A 14,897-nucleotide genomic window follows, 5' to 3' on the forward strand; every position below is an offset into this window, starting at 1 on the left:
CAGTCAGCAGTAATAAATTGAGTCTATAATATTTGCTAAATGTGAAAATAAACAAATAATCTTTTCTGTCAAAGAACAGTTACTTTAGACAGCTGCCATTTTGGACTGTGTGACTTGTTAGCTGCCATGTTGGCCACATGGCTTGCAGCTCCCCTGGGGGCCGCCATCTTGAAACAGCAAAGGCCAACCCCTCCCTTTGAATTAGCCAATTGTGAAAGACTGTGCACCTGAGCTCCAATCAAGAGCAAGGGACAGGTCACGTGCATCAGGGATTATAAATCCCGAGCAGACTGCCTGCTTGGTGTGTGCATGTTTCCAGACCATGTGTGCACACCTTTCTATGTAGATATAAAGATGTTTGCCTTGCTGCCTGGCTCCCGAGTATGTTTTTTGTTCTACCAGGACCCCTGAGTTGGGGGGCTCGCCTTATTTTTAACACTAAACAAGAGATTCTAAAATGGGAAGAACCAGAGGTTGGCATTTGGGTATACATAACAGGAGGTACTAGTTTGGATTTTGTGTGGGTGAGGGGATGGATCAAGTAAGGGCTCCACCAAGGAGGTAATAGTTGAACCAAACACTCATTGTTGAGTAGGAATTAGCCAGACATAGAGCAGTGGTGTGATTTGGGCTGTGTGTGTGTGTGTGTGTGTGTGTGTGTGTCTGTTTGTGTGTTTGTGTGTGTGTGTGTAGGGGAGGTAGGTGTTGATGATAGGAGTGGGTTAGAGGAGTGATTTTATGCAGAGCAGCTAGAAGGCTTGACCTCCTAGAGGTGAATAGACAGTGTTACACACTGAGAGATCTGAGGATTGTAGAGGCAAAGAGATGGAGGTAAGGAGTGATGTAAGATCAGACCAGGAAAACAGAATGGTATAGGGTCCAGTAAAGGATTTCATAGGACAGTGTTATTTAATGCTTTAAGTCTCATTTCATTAGTGGGATGTGCAATCACTCTAATGCGGCATCACCAGTATTAAAACAATGAAGTTGAAAATATCAGAATGCAGCTCACCTAGTAAGGGCAAATGTTGTTTTATATAACTGTGTGTGTGTGTCTGTGCTTCCTACATTGCAATGTAAGATATATTTCTTACTGAAGGTTACAGCAAACAAAAAAGTTTGAGAAACAGTTGTGAGCTAGGTTCTATTGTGAAGGCTGCGGAATCTCAGGAAAATTTTAAGATGGGAGTATCTTAATTAGTTTGTATTTTAGAAAGATTGTGCTAATAGCAGTGAGTACAGATATGGAATAGATAGCCTGACTAGACTCTATAATAATAAAGCAAAAGAGAAATGATAAAGGCTTTGCTCAGGTACAGATTGGGAGTATGCAGAGAATTCTGCAGGTTAGAGGTATGTTATAGAGATAGATTTGACTATATTTAGTGAGTGGTTATAGAAAGAGAAGGTTAGAGAAGGGGCATATCTGTGGGAAAAGATCTGAGTTCAGTTTTTAAATTTTGGAATTGATTTGCTTTATAGAATACTGTAGAGCCTATTAGATTTACTTATCTTGAGTCCCAGAAAAAATTTTATTCTAGGTATATTGGTTTGAGAGTTGTCATTGGATAAGTTGTCAATGAAACATGAAGTGTTGAAAATAATTTGAGGAGCGTAGCATATGAAAGAGTAGGAGAGAAATACCATTAGTTATGGAATTTACCAAATATCTGAATCATAGAAGAATGAGAAAGGGAGAGTCTGAATAAGTGAGAGGAAAACCAGGAAAATATGGTGTCAAGGAAGCTAAGGGGGAGGAGAGATGTGCAAGAGGTGATATCAACCATGTCCAGTGTGACAGAGACAGAGCTAAGGACCTAGTTTGTGGAGTGGTCAGTTGTTTGTGGTATTTGATGGGGCAAGATTCAAAAGCATTGCATTTGGGCCAGAGAAAGGTACATTTAGTGTGGGGGCCAGTTTCCAAAGGGAATTCAAATTAGTTTGGGAAGTGAAGTTTTATGGGGGGTATATTCATTTCGGCAAAAAGTGGGATTTTGCTGAAATAATTTACTTTGTAGGGAATTGACTTACAGGCAGTCCTCAGGTTACATCAGACTTGATGTACATCGTTTCATGGTTACATCACCATCTCCCACTTATTTGTATACTAGAGGCCCGGTGCATGAAAATTCATGCACTGAAGGGGTGGGTCCCTCAGCCCAGCCTGCCCCTTCTCACAGTCCAGGAGCCCTCAGGGGTGGGAAGCAACCCATCGATCAGGGGAAGGCGACGCCCCTATCACACCTCTGCTGCTGCCACTGCTGGCAGCGCAAGCCTCAGCCGGCCCTGGTTACCTGAGCCTCAGGCGGCCCTGGGCATCTCGGCAGCCACCATCCGAGGTTTGCCTGCACTTTAGGCCGGCCCTGGGCTGCACAGCGAGGCTTGCCTGCGCCTCGGGCTGGCCCTGGGTGGCTGGGGGGCTGAGGGGACTGGGAGACTCTGGAGGCAGGCACGTGGCAAGGCCTTGGCAGAGCTGTGGGGACTAGGCGCTGCCATCTTGTGGCTGTGGGCCCTGACATCTTAGAGGGCGTGGCATTCAATTAGCATATTCCCTCCTTATTGGCTGTGGGTGCTGCCATCTTTGAGGGCATGACAGTCAATTAGCATATTCCCTCCTTATTGACTGTGGTTGCCGCCATCTTTGCGATGGTGTACAGGTCAATTAGCATATTCCCTCTTTATTAGATAGGATATAAAAAAAAGTTCCATCATTTCGACGTATGTATATACTAGAGGCCTGGTGCACAAAATTTGTGCACAGGTGGGGTGCCTAGGCCTGGCTGGCAATCAGAGCCTATTGGGGCTATCTCGCCCAGTCCTGATCAGGGCTGGGCCAGCTGCCAGCCAGGGCTTGCCGGCTGCTGGCTGGGACCTGGGGGCCTGCCTGTTGCCAGTCAGGGCTGCTGGATGGGGCCTGCGGGACAGGGGGAGGGACCAACCATGGGGAGGTTGCCTGGCAGTGGGAGGTTGGCTGTGGGAGCGCACTGACCACCAGAGGGCAGCTCCTGCGTTAAGCGTCTGCCCCTTGGCGGTCAGTGCACATCATAGCAACTGGTCGACTGGTCATTCGGTCATAACGGTTGCTTAGGCTTTTATATATATAGATGTGCTTTATGTTTTTCATTATTTATTTACCACAAGTAAAGGTCAGGAATTGTTATCTTTCTTTAAAATTTTTTTTTTACTGTTTCACTTCATTACTACTGTATATGTGCTCCATGTGAGTGACGTAGGTGCTCATGACGTAGGTGGGTTTCGACTTATGGTGAAAATTGCGTTATGTCGTGCCATAGGAACGGATCTCTGATGTAACCCAAGGACCTACTGTATTAGGATGGGGATGATCCCATACTCCCAATTTGTATCTTATTGAGTAGGATGAGTTAGAAAAGAATCTCAGAATTCTAGAACTAGAGGTATAATTTATTTCATCTAACTCTAGTATTTACAAAATAATTGGTGATATAGACATACCAATAAGTTCTCTTTGGGGTTAGTTCCTTTGATTGTTTCCCAACTTTGCTGTTTCCTGGAGACGGTGAATTAGGTGGTACATATTCCGTTCTACTGTACAGATTCAGACAGACAGGATATGAGTCACATGTATGTGAAATAACTGCTCTTAGGCCTTTGACTTTTAATTATAATGTGATTTTATAAAAGTTGTTTATATAAATATCTAGGAGAAAGAGTGTATAGAATTCTAATTAAAAATATATGTATAATTCATTATCTTACAGAGTGAGTTTGCAAGGTCGTCCAGATGTACTCTTGAGTATCAGAGTTCGAGTGGTTGAGCAAATTCTTGAATTGTTAAACCTGAATGGTAATCAAAAGGTGGAATGCATACACTTTGGTTCTGCTTTCTTTGGAACATCAAAGATTGAACATGCACTTCTATACAATAATAGCCCAGAACTTATAAATTGGGTGGCAATAATACAAAATGATTCAGTCGGAGAAGAATTGGTAAGTAAATAGTATATCAGGTATTATGTTTTTTTTTCTTTTCATTTTTTAAAACATTTTATTGTTTAAGGTATTATAAATAGTAGTACATATGTCTCTTTTATTTTTTTCCCCACTGACATTCTCCCGGCCTCCCCTACCCCCCGGCACATGCCCTCGTCCCTTTGCCCCCAGTGTCTTGAGTCTGTTGGTTGTGCTTATATGCATGCATACAAGTCCTTCAGTTGATCTCTTATCCCCCCCGCAACCCTCCCCTACCTTCCCTCTGTAGTTTGACAGTCTGTTCGATGCTTCTTTGCCTCTATCTATTTTTATTCAACAGTTTGTAATGTTCTTTATTATCCATAAACTACTGACCCAGTGCACGAAATTCGTGCACATTAAAAGGGGATTAATTAGAGGAAATAATTTAATATTGCTATTTGCCCTTTCTCTATAATAGAAGTATCAGAGATGAAAGAAAATTAGTAAAATGTATATAAAAACCTTCCTCCTGTCAGAGTCTGGGGCACACCACAGGACCCAGAGTCAAGTCCCTGCCTACCCACATGCACCTCAAAATTGCATGAGACCCAGACCTGGCGGCCCCCTGGCATTGGGCTAGATCCAGACCCAGCCAGTCCCACCCTTGTCAAGCCCTGCCGGGCAGGGGGCATAGCCTCAGGTCCCCTGGCCTGGTGCCAGGATGGGGGTGTGTGGCCTGAGGTCCCCCAGCCCAGACCGGGGCAGGGGGCATGCCTTGAGGTCCTCCATCAAGCCCCGCCAGGTGGGGAACATGGCCTGAGATCACCTTTCAAGCCCCACTGGGTGGGGGGCATGGCCTGAGGTCCCCTGTCAAGCTCTGCCAAGTGGGGGCGGGGGCTCAGCCTCATGTTCCCCAGCCCAGCACCAGGAGGGGGGCGCAGCCTCAAGTCCCCCATCAAGCCCCACTGGGCGGGGGTGCAGCCTGAGTTCCCCCAACCCTTGGGGGTATACCTTGAGGTACCCCGTCAAGCCCCGCTGGGTTGGGGGCACGGCCTGAGGTCCACTGTCAAGCCCAGACTGGCAGGGGGGCACAGCCTCAGGTCCCCTGGCCCAGTGCTGGTGCGGGGGGCGCGGTCTGAGGTCCCCTGTCAAGCCCCGCCTGGTGGGGGGCACAGCCTGAGGCCCCCCCCCGGCCTGGCGCTGGGGCGGGGGGCGCAGCCTGAGGTCCCCTAGCCCAGCACCAGGACGGAAAGTGCACTTTGAGGTCCCCTGTCAAGCCCCACCGGGTGGGGGTCGTGGCCTCAGGTCCCCTGGCCTGGCACTGGGGTGGGGGGTGCTGCCTCAGGTCCCCTGTCAAGCTGTGCCAGGTGGGGGAGGGCGTAGCCTCAGGTCCCTGCTGATTGCTCGTTAAGGCTCCTTATGGGAACTTGGCCTCAGCTGTGGGTGCAGCCATCTTTGTGATGGAGTGATGGTCAATTAGCATATTCCCTCTTTATTAGATAGGATGAGTGAGATCATGTGGTATTTATCTTTCACTGACTGGCTTATTTCACTTAGCATAATGCTCTCCATATCCATCCATGCTGCTGCAAATGGTAAGAAGTCCTTCTTTTGTACAGCAGCATAGTATTAATTTGTGTAGATGTACCACAGTTTTCTAATCCACTCATCTGCTGATGGGCATTTAGGTTATTTCCAAATCTTAGCTATTGTAAATTGTGCTGCTATGAACATAGGGGTGCATATATCCTTTCTGATTGGTGTTTCTGTTTTCTTGGGATATATTCCTAGAAGTGGGATTACTGGGTCAAATGGCAGTTCCATTTTTAAATTTTTGAGGAAATGCCATACTGTTTTCCACAGTGGCTACACCAGTCTGCATTCCCACCAGCAGTGAAGAAGGGTTCCTTTTTCTCTGCATTCTCTCCAGCACTTGTCATTTGTTGATTTGTTGATTATAGTCATTCTGATAGGTGTGCGAAGCTACCTCATTGTTGTTTTGATTTGCATCTCTCTGATGATTAGTGACTTTGAGCATGTTTTCATATGTCTCTTCGCTTTCTGAATGTCCTCTTTCAAAAAGTGTCTATTTAGGTCCTTTGCCTATGTTTTGATTGCATTGTTTATCTTCCTTTTGTTAAGTTGTATGAGTTCCTTGTAAATGTTGGAGATTAAACCCTCATCGGAAATAACATTGGCAAATATATTCTCCCATGCAGTGGGCTTTCTTGTTGTTTTGTTGATGGTTTCTTTTGCTGTGCAGATTTTTATTTTGATATAGTCCCATTTGTTTATTTGTCTTTAGTTTCCATTGCCCTAGGAGCTGTATAGGTAAAGATATTGCTATGACAAATATCTTCTATTTTGTTGCCTATGGCTTCTTCTAAGATTTTTATGGTTTCCCATCTTACATTTAAGTCCTTTATTCATTTTGAGTTTATTTTTGTGTATGGTGTAATTTGGTGGTCTAGTTTCATTTTTTTTTGCAAGTATCTGTCCAGTTTTCCCACCACCATTTATTGAAGAGACTGTCTTGTCTCCATTGTATGCTCTTGCCTCCTTTGTCAAATATTAATGGAGTATAATGGCTTGGGTCAATTTCTGGGTTCTCTGTTATGTTCCACTGGTCTGTATGTCTGTTCTTGTGCCAGTACCAGGCAGTTTTGAGAACAGTGGCTTTGTAGTATAGCTTGATATCTGGTATTGTGATCCCTCCAGCATTGTTCTTCTTTCTCAAGATTGCTGCACCTATTTGGGGTCTTTTTTTTTATTCCAGATGAATTGTTGGAGAATTTGTTCTGGGTTTTTGTAGTATGCCATTGGTATTTTAATATATACAGGGATTGCGTTGAATTTATAGATTGCTTTGGGTAGTATGGACATTTTAATGATGTTGATTCTACCAATCCATGAACATGGTATATTCTTCCATTTGTTCATGTCTTCCTCTATGTCTTTTTTTTTTTTTTTAGCATCCTGAAATTTTCTGAGTTTAGATCCTTTGTCTCCTTGGTTAAGTTTATTTCTAGGTATCTTAATTTTATTTTTTCAATGCTGAACGGGATTGCTTTTTTAATTTCTCTTTCTGTGAGTGCATTATTGGTATATAGAAAAGCCATAGACTTCTGGGTGTTAATTTTGTATCCTGCTACATTGCTGAATTCGTTTATTAAGTCTAGTAGTTTTTTGATGGAGTCTATGGGGTTTTCTGTGTACAATATCATGTCATCTGCGAGTAAGGACAGTTTTACTTCTTTTCCAATTTGGATGCCTTTTATTTCTTCTTCTTGTCTGATCGCAATGGCTAGTACTTCCAATACTATGTCGAAGAGGCGTGGTGAGAGTGGGCATCCCTGTTTTGTTCCTGTTCATAGGGGAAATGGTTTTAGTTTTTGCCCATTGAGTATGATGTTGGTTGTGGGTTTGTCATATATGGCTTTTATTATGTTGAGGTATGATCCTTCTATTCCCACCTTGCTGAGAGTTTTTATCAAGAAAGGGTGTTGAATTTTGTCAAATGCTTTTTCTGCATCAATGGATATGATTATATGGTTTTTATCTCTCAGTTTGTTTATGTGGTGTATCACATTTATTGATTTGCGGATGTTGTACCATCCTTGCATCCCTCGGATAAATCCCACTGGGTCATGGTGTATGATTGTTCTAATGTAATGCTGGATTTGATTTGCTAGAATTTTGAGGATTTTGGCGTCTATGTTCATGAGGGATATTGGCCTGTAATTCTCTTTCTTTCTATTGTCTTTATCTGGTTTTGGGATTAGGGTAATGCTGGCTTCATAGAAAGAGCTCAGAAGTGCTCATTCCTCTTGAATTTTTTGGAATAGTCTGAGGAGGATAGGTTTTATTTCTTGTTTGAATGGTTGATAAAACTCCCCTGTGAAGCCTTCTGGTCCAGGGCTTTTGTTTGTTGGAAGTTTTTTTTTTATTACTGCTTCAATTTCCTCCATAGTTATCAGCCTATTCAGATTTTTTTATTCCTCCTGATAGAGTTTTGGAAGGTCATATTTTTTTAGGAATATGTCCATTTCTTCTAGGTTGACCAGTTTGTTGGAGTAGAGTTGCACATAGTATTTTTTTGTGATTCTTCGCATTTCTGTGGGGTCTGTTTTTATTTCACCTCTTTTGTTTCTGATTTTGTTTATTTGGGTCCTCTCTCTTTGCTTTTTGGTGAGCCTGGCTAGAGGTTCATCAATCTTGTTTATCCTTTTAAAGAACCAGTTCTTGATTTCATTGACCTTTCGTATTGTTTTTTTGGTCTCTATGTCATTTATTTCTGCTCTGATCTTTTTTATTTCCTTCCTTCTGATCACACTGGGATTTTCTTGTGGCTCTCTTTCTACTTCTTCAAGTTTCAGAGTTAGATGGTTTATTAACAGTTTTTCTTATTATTTTTTTTTTGTTGTTGCTGTTGTTTGTTTGTTTTTGAGGTAGGCCTGTAATACTATGAACTTACTTCTCAGGACTTCTTTCACTGTGTCCCAAAGATTTTGGATTGTTGTGTTTTCATCGTTGTTTGTTTCCAGGATGTGTTTTATTTCTTCTTTGTTCTCTTTGGTAACCCACTCATTGTTTAATAGTGTGCTATTCATCCTCCAAGTGTTTGAATTTTTGTAATTGTGTTTACTGTAATTGATTTCTAATTTTATGACATTGTGATCTGAGAAGATGCTTGATATGATTTCAGTCCTCTTAATTTGGAGAGACTTTGCCTGTGTTGCAATATGTGGTCTATTTTTGAAAATGTCCCATGTGCACTCGAGAAGAATGTATATTTGGTATTTTGGGGTGGAATGTTCTAAAGATGTCAATTAAGTCCATCTGATCTAGTGAGTCTTTTAAGATTGATGTTTCTTTGCTAATTATTTGTCTAGAGCCATGGTCGGCAAACTGCGGCTCGCGAGCCACATGCGCCCCTTTGGCCCCTTGAGTGTGGCTCTTCCACAAAATACCACGGCCTGGGCGAGTCTATTTTGAAGAAGTGGCGTTAGAAGAAGTTTAAGTTTAAAAAATTTGGCTCTCAAAAAAAATTTCAATCGTTGTACTGTTGGTATTTGGCTCTGTTGACTAATGAGTTTGCCAACCACTGGTGTAGAGCAGGGGTGGGCAAACTTTTTGACTCGAGGGCCACAATGGGTTCTTAAACTGGACCGGAGGGCCGGAACAAAAGCATGGATGGAGTGTTTGTGTGAACTAATATAAATTCAAAGTAAAGGAGCGGAGGGGAGAGCAAGAGAACCCTCCGCTCTTTCAGCTCCGCAGGCCGGATAGAAGAGCCGAATGGGCCGGATCCGGCCCGCGGGCCGTAGTTTGCCCACGGCTGGTCTAGAGGATATATCCCGTGATGTTAATGGGGTATTAAAGTCTCCTACTATGATTGTGTTGTTGTCAATTTCTCCCCTGATATCTTCCAGAAGTTTTTTTATGTATTTGGGTGCTCCTGCATTGGGTGCATATATGTTTACCAGAGTTATATCCTCTAGTATTGATCCCTTTAGAATTATGAAGTGGCCTTTATTGTCTCTTGTTATGGTCTTCACTTTGAGGTCTGTTTTGTCAGATATATGTATTGCTACCCCCGTTTTTTTTCATTTCCATTTGCCTGATAGATATTTTCCATCCCTTCACTTTTAGTCTGTGTGAGTCCCTTGTTCTGAGGTGGGTCTCCTGTAGAGAGAATATATATGGGTCATGTTTTCTTATCCATTCACTCACTCGATGTCTTTTGATTGGACCATTTAATCCATCTACGTTTAATGTTATTATTGATCGATACTTGTTTGTAGCCATTTCTGTACTTTATGCCTGTGTTCCTTCCTCGCTTTCTATTTCTTCTTTTTACAGCATTCCCTTTAGCATTTCTTGCATTGCTGGCTTGTAGTGATAAACTCCCTTAGCCTTTTTTTTTTTTTTTGGTCTGTGAAGCTCCTGATTTCCCCTTCAATTTTGATTGATAGTCTTGCTAGATAGGGTATTCTTGGATCTAGTCCTTTGCTTTGCAACACTTTGTATACCTCCTTCCATTCCCTTCTAGCTTGATGTGTTTCTGTTGAGAAATCATTTGATAATCTGATGGGGGATCCTTTGTAGGTAACTCTCTGTCTCTCTCTTGCAGCCTTTAAGATTCTCTCTTTGTCATGAACATTTGCCATTGTAATTATGATGTGTCTTGGTGTGGGTCTTTTGGGATTCATCTTGCTTGGGACTCTGTACTTGTGTATCTTTTTTCTTCCCCATATCCAGTAAATTTTCTGTCATTATGTCTTAAAATAGATTTTCTAATCCTTGCTGCTCTTCTTGTCTTCTGGCAGCCCTATTATACATATGTTACTTTGTTTTGTGTTGTCCCAAAGCTGCCTTAGGCTCTCCTCCTGCTTTTTAATTTTTTTTCTCCAGTTGCTGTTCAGATTGAGCTTGTTTCTCTACCTTATCTTCTAACTCACTAATTCTGTCCTCTGCTTCTTCTAGTCTACTGTTGAATCTTCCATGTTGTTTTTGATTGTAGCTCTATCACTTTTGACTTCTTCCTGATTTTTGCATAGGTTGTTGATTTTCTCATCCCTCTGGTGTATGAACTGTATGACCATTACTCTGAATTCTTTTTCTGTCATATTGCATGCTTCCATTTCACTAATTTCCTTTCTTGGCGACTCCTCATTTTCTTTCCTCTGGGGATTGTGTCGTCTCCCCATTCTGACTATCACCAGAAGGTTCAAATGTCAAGTTGTGTGGGCCTGGGCTGTGTGCAGTGGGAGCTTCACATCAGCCAAATGTCACTGAAGAGCTCCAACACCAAGATGTGTGGCTGCTGTGGGTTGGTGGGAGCCACGCTCACCCAGGATCAGAGTCACTGGTGCTCAGTGTGGCCTTGTGTGCACACCTACCGTGTTTCCCCTAAAATAAGACAGTGTCTTATATTAATTTTTGCCCCCAAAGACACGCTAGGTCTTCTTTTCAGGGGATGTCTTATTTTTCCATGAAGAAGAATACGGTACACATTTAGTGTTAAATGAAAATAAAGGAAATTTATTACCTGTATACGGTACGGTAGTACGGTAGTTGTCAACACAAACCAGACAAACTGTGAGTCCTACAGTATCAAGAATGTACTCATTTATTCAGTGACAATCATGTCATCATCTTCTGGAACATCATCATAACAATCCAATTCCTGAATTTCCTGGTGAATTTCTTGTGACTCCATTTCTTTCAGAATCAGTGGACCAAAACTCTCATGTTTAGCAATACCACTGTCTTTAAATGAGTACTTCTTGTCAAGGTAGCCTGCTCGCAGTGCATTTGCAATGCAACTGTCAGTGATTTTCTCCCATGAATTCTTCACCCAAGTCACAACTTCTTGCAGTTTAGGTTTCACAAAGTTTTCATGCTGATTTCTCTCCATTCTATTTTCAATGTAGTCATTAATTTCCATGTGCAAATTGTCTTTGAATGGCTTGTTTATTGCAATATCAAGAGTCTGGAGATAGGCCATCATTCCTGCGGGAATCATTATCTGATCTATTTTCTTTCATGAAGAAATGTCTTCATGTCTTTAGCGCGGTGAGTGCTGGCTGCATCCCAGACTAGCAGACCTCTTTGGCTCCCTCGCATAACAAGCGGCAGCATTAAATCGACCCACTTCCTTATAACTGCTTGTGTGGCCCAGGCTTTTTCAGTTTCAAGAATAAAAACACCCAAAACACGTTCAACCTTTTCCTTCTTGCCCTTAGAAATGATTAAAGGTGGGATTTTAGTGGCATCCAGACGAATTGCCAAAATACAGGAAACACGTGCACTTTTGTAAGCAGTGAAGGGAATGTACGCTAAGGAGGCACCCTGCTGTTGCTGTTCAATTGTTGTTTGAGATGATTGGCCCATAAACACTGCAGTTTCATCCATAGCAATCATGTTGGAAAGATTGTATTTAGAGAAGTCAGCATCATCAATAAAGGACTTGAATGCAAGTGCTCGCTTAATAACTTGAGTATCTTCCAACCTAAACAGTGTTGTAGATCTTCTTAAAGACAGTTCACTTCGCTGAAAGAAATTATCCAGCCAGTGTTGTGATGCTTTGAAGTCTTCGGGGGCTATGTCAAACTGTGGTGCCATTGCAAGGGCAAATTCTTGAATCTGAGCCCTATTCACAACCAAAGCCTTTGCTCTCCTGTCAACAACCCATTCACAGATCAGGTCTTCCAGCTCGGAAAATAACGGTTGCCGACCTGATCCACACTTGCGCTTTTTAGCATTTCCCTTGTCCACTTGTTCAATGAGGTTACCATACTCTGCTCACCATTTTCGGACCAATTGGATACTCAGCATCTTCTCTTTGCAGAAAGCAGTAAGATTTTGGCCCCAAGAGTCTTCCATGATTCCTTGTATTCCATGGAGTAGCTTTTTCTTTTTGCGCTCATTACTAGGGGTAAAAAAAAAGGAATTGGGGTATCAAGGTGGGGGGAGGGGGATCACTCAAAATGACACAGGGGGGATCAGAGGGGGGAATCAAAATGGCACAGGAGAATCAGAGGGGGGAATTACCATTTTAGTAACCCCTTTTGATCCTCCTGTGTCATTTTGATTGTCCCCTCTGATCCTCCTGTGTCGTTTTGATTGTCCCCTCTGATCCTCCTGTGTCGTTTTGATTGTCCCCTCTGATCCTCCTGTGTCATTTTGATTGTCCCCTCTGGTCCTCCTGTGTCATTTTAAGTGATCCCCCTCCCCCCACCCCTGTGCCACTGAACACCTTCACCAGACATCCCCCCTACCCCTTTATCAGACATTTACCCCCTGGGGCCTGCCTGGGGACTGTCACTGGGCTTGCTGGGGCCTGGATCTGGGCTGGAGCAGGGTCTGCCACTGACTGAGAACCTTCAGTCATCATGAAGGCGGCCGCGAGCATCAGGTAGTGTCACCAGAGACAGACCAGCACTCACCACCTTCGCTGCGTCCCGTCCACTCTAATCCTCCTGTTCTTCTACACGCATCTACGAAAGTCTCCTCCTCTCTCCCGCCCCGTGCTCACCGCTCACTCCGACCTCTGCTCCGCCTCCACACAGCAGTGACGTCAGGACTCCGCGTAACGTCACTGGTTGCTAGACGCCAGTCGGGATGGCCCTAGTGACCAGTTTATGGAAAATTAATTTTCATTCTGAGACAGAGCCTGGGGCCTTATTTTCGGGGGATGCCTTATATTTCACTCAGAAGGAAACCTGTAAGTAGGTCTTATTTTCGGAAAAAACACGGTAGAATCAGGGACCCCGCCTACGTCTCACTGAAACAGTGACCCGGATGGTATGTGCTGAAAATTAGAGTCCCCTATTGTGTGCCAGGAGTCAGAGTTCCCCTGTGCCTGCACCAAGAATCAAATATCAGATTCTCTGTTCCTTGGTGTGGCCTCACGCCGAGAATCAGGGTCCCTGTGTGTGCATGCGCCAAGAATTGGAGTCACTGGCTCTTAGTGTGAATGCACTGGGAATCAGTGATCCAAGGTGCACGTGATGAGAAGCAGAGTCAAGTCACTGGTGCCTAGTGCTGCCTCTCACCCGGAGAATCATGGTCCTGGTCAGCTTGGGAGACCGGGTTGCACAGTAGCACTCAGTCGGCAGGAGGCCCACTCCCCTGCTGCAGAAAATAGACTTCCATGTGCATTTTCCCAGAATCGAAGACAGGTGGCACTGCCGCCCTGCGTGGGCATGGGGTTTGGTCACCAGATTGCATTGTGGGGAGCAGATTCCCAGTGTCCACGTGCTCCCAGGCTCAAATTCCTGTAGCAGCGTGGCAACGCTGTGCGATAGGCGTGTCTAGCAGTTCCTATGTTGCTGCCGCGAGCCTGCAGGGAGGGGGATGGGCTCTGTGACTCACAGAAAATTGTGGCTGGCATGTCTGGACTCTTGGTGTCTGTGTGTCTGCAGCTGTGGTCACAGGTTTCCGTCCCCAGTGGCTCCAGGGTCCCAGTTTGCGTCTGAGACCAGACTGGGTGGTGCTGCGGCCAGGATACTAGTCTCAAGCAGCTCTGTTTTTCAAGATGGCATGGTCTCTGTGCCTGCGCTGACCACCCTCAGAGTGTCCGAGGTGGCAGCGGGGCTCTGCCATCTAAGACTGCCTGGTTTGGCAGCCCCTTGGAAGACCTGCAGGATCTAGCTGTCCCTACTTCATACACACACACTACACACATCCACACACTCCTCTATCGCTCCCTCACTCTCTCACACCCCTCCCTCCCTACCTTCCTGCCAGTCGCCATCTTCAGAATCCAGGTATTACATTTTGAAACAAATTGTTTTGAACTAATAACCAACAAGTTGCTTTTTGTTTTGTTTTTAAGAGCAAGGAAAGGTTTATTGATCAAGAAGGCCTAACTCGAGAATATGGGAAAACTAATTCTCAAATCCATCTTCCCAACAAGCTGTTTAATTGTTTAATTATTTTAAATATGTTTTAACATACAGATGGATAAAATTTTATTTCATATGTCTTCAAGAGTTACCTGAAAAAGTTCAGTAAATTAAACTAACACTGATAGTAATATATCTGAATTAAATCAGACAAGTGTTTTTTATAAATAAGTGACTAATTGTGGAGTTTCTGCTCTCATCAGTTTTTAAAGTTATTTAAATTTTATGATGTACTTTCATCAAAGTTATGTATTGTTAATTTAAAGGCACACATATTCTCTATTTTCTAGATGCTGGAATTTCTATAATTATTTGATGACCTCTAAAAATATTTTGTTAATGTTTTCCATATTACTCTTTTATTTCTGATTTATCTCACAGGGTACAAATATTCAACAAAGAACAGATGTTGCTATAAATAATCTTGCTTTCATAAGGCAAATAAAGAACATGGATATTACCACTTTTATCTCCTGTGTTCCTAATGAAGGGAGATTACGACCTTATCAAAAGACTAAAATTACATTTTGTTTCAGCCCAAAGTAAGCAAAA

At 43.3% G+C, this 14,897-nt stretch overlaps 1 protein-coding gene across 1 annotated transcript in view; it reads left to right on the forward strand.

Annotated features, from left to right (window-relative positions):
- Window positions 1-14,897, forward strand: part of CFAP47 (cilia and flagella associated protein 47) — a gene marked incomplete at both ends in the record, with an annotated part of 517,322 nt that overhangs the window by 24,664 nt on the left and 477,761 nt on the right. Inside the window, 2 exons of the mRNA XM_080652339.1 lie at window positions 3,741-3,969; window positions 14,727-14,887. Of these exons, the coding sequence (XP_080508465.1) occupies window positions 3,741-3,969; window positions 14,727-14,887 (390 nt within the window). The remainder of the gene's footprint in view (window positions 1-3,740; window positions 3,970-14,726; window positions 14,888-14,897) is intronic.

The sequence above is a fragment of the Plecotus auritus genome (assembly GCF_963455305.1).
Source record: "Plecotus auritus genome assembly, chromosome: X".
Lineage (NCBI taxonomy): Eukaryota > Metazoa > Chordata > Mammalia > Chiroptera > Vespertilionidae > Plecotus > Plecotus auritus.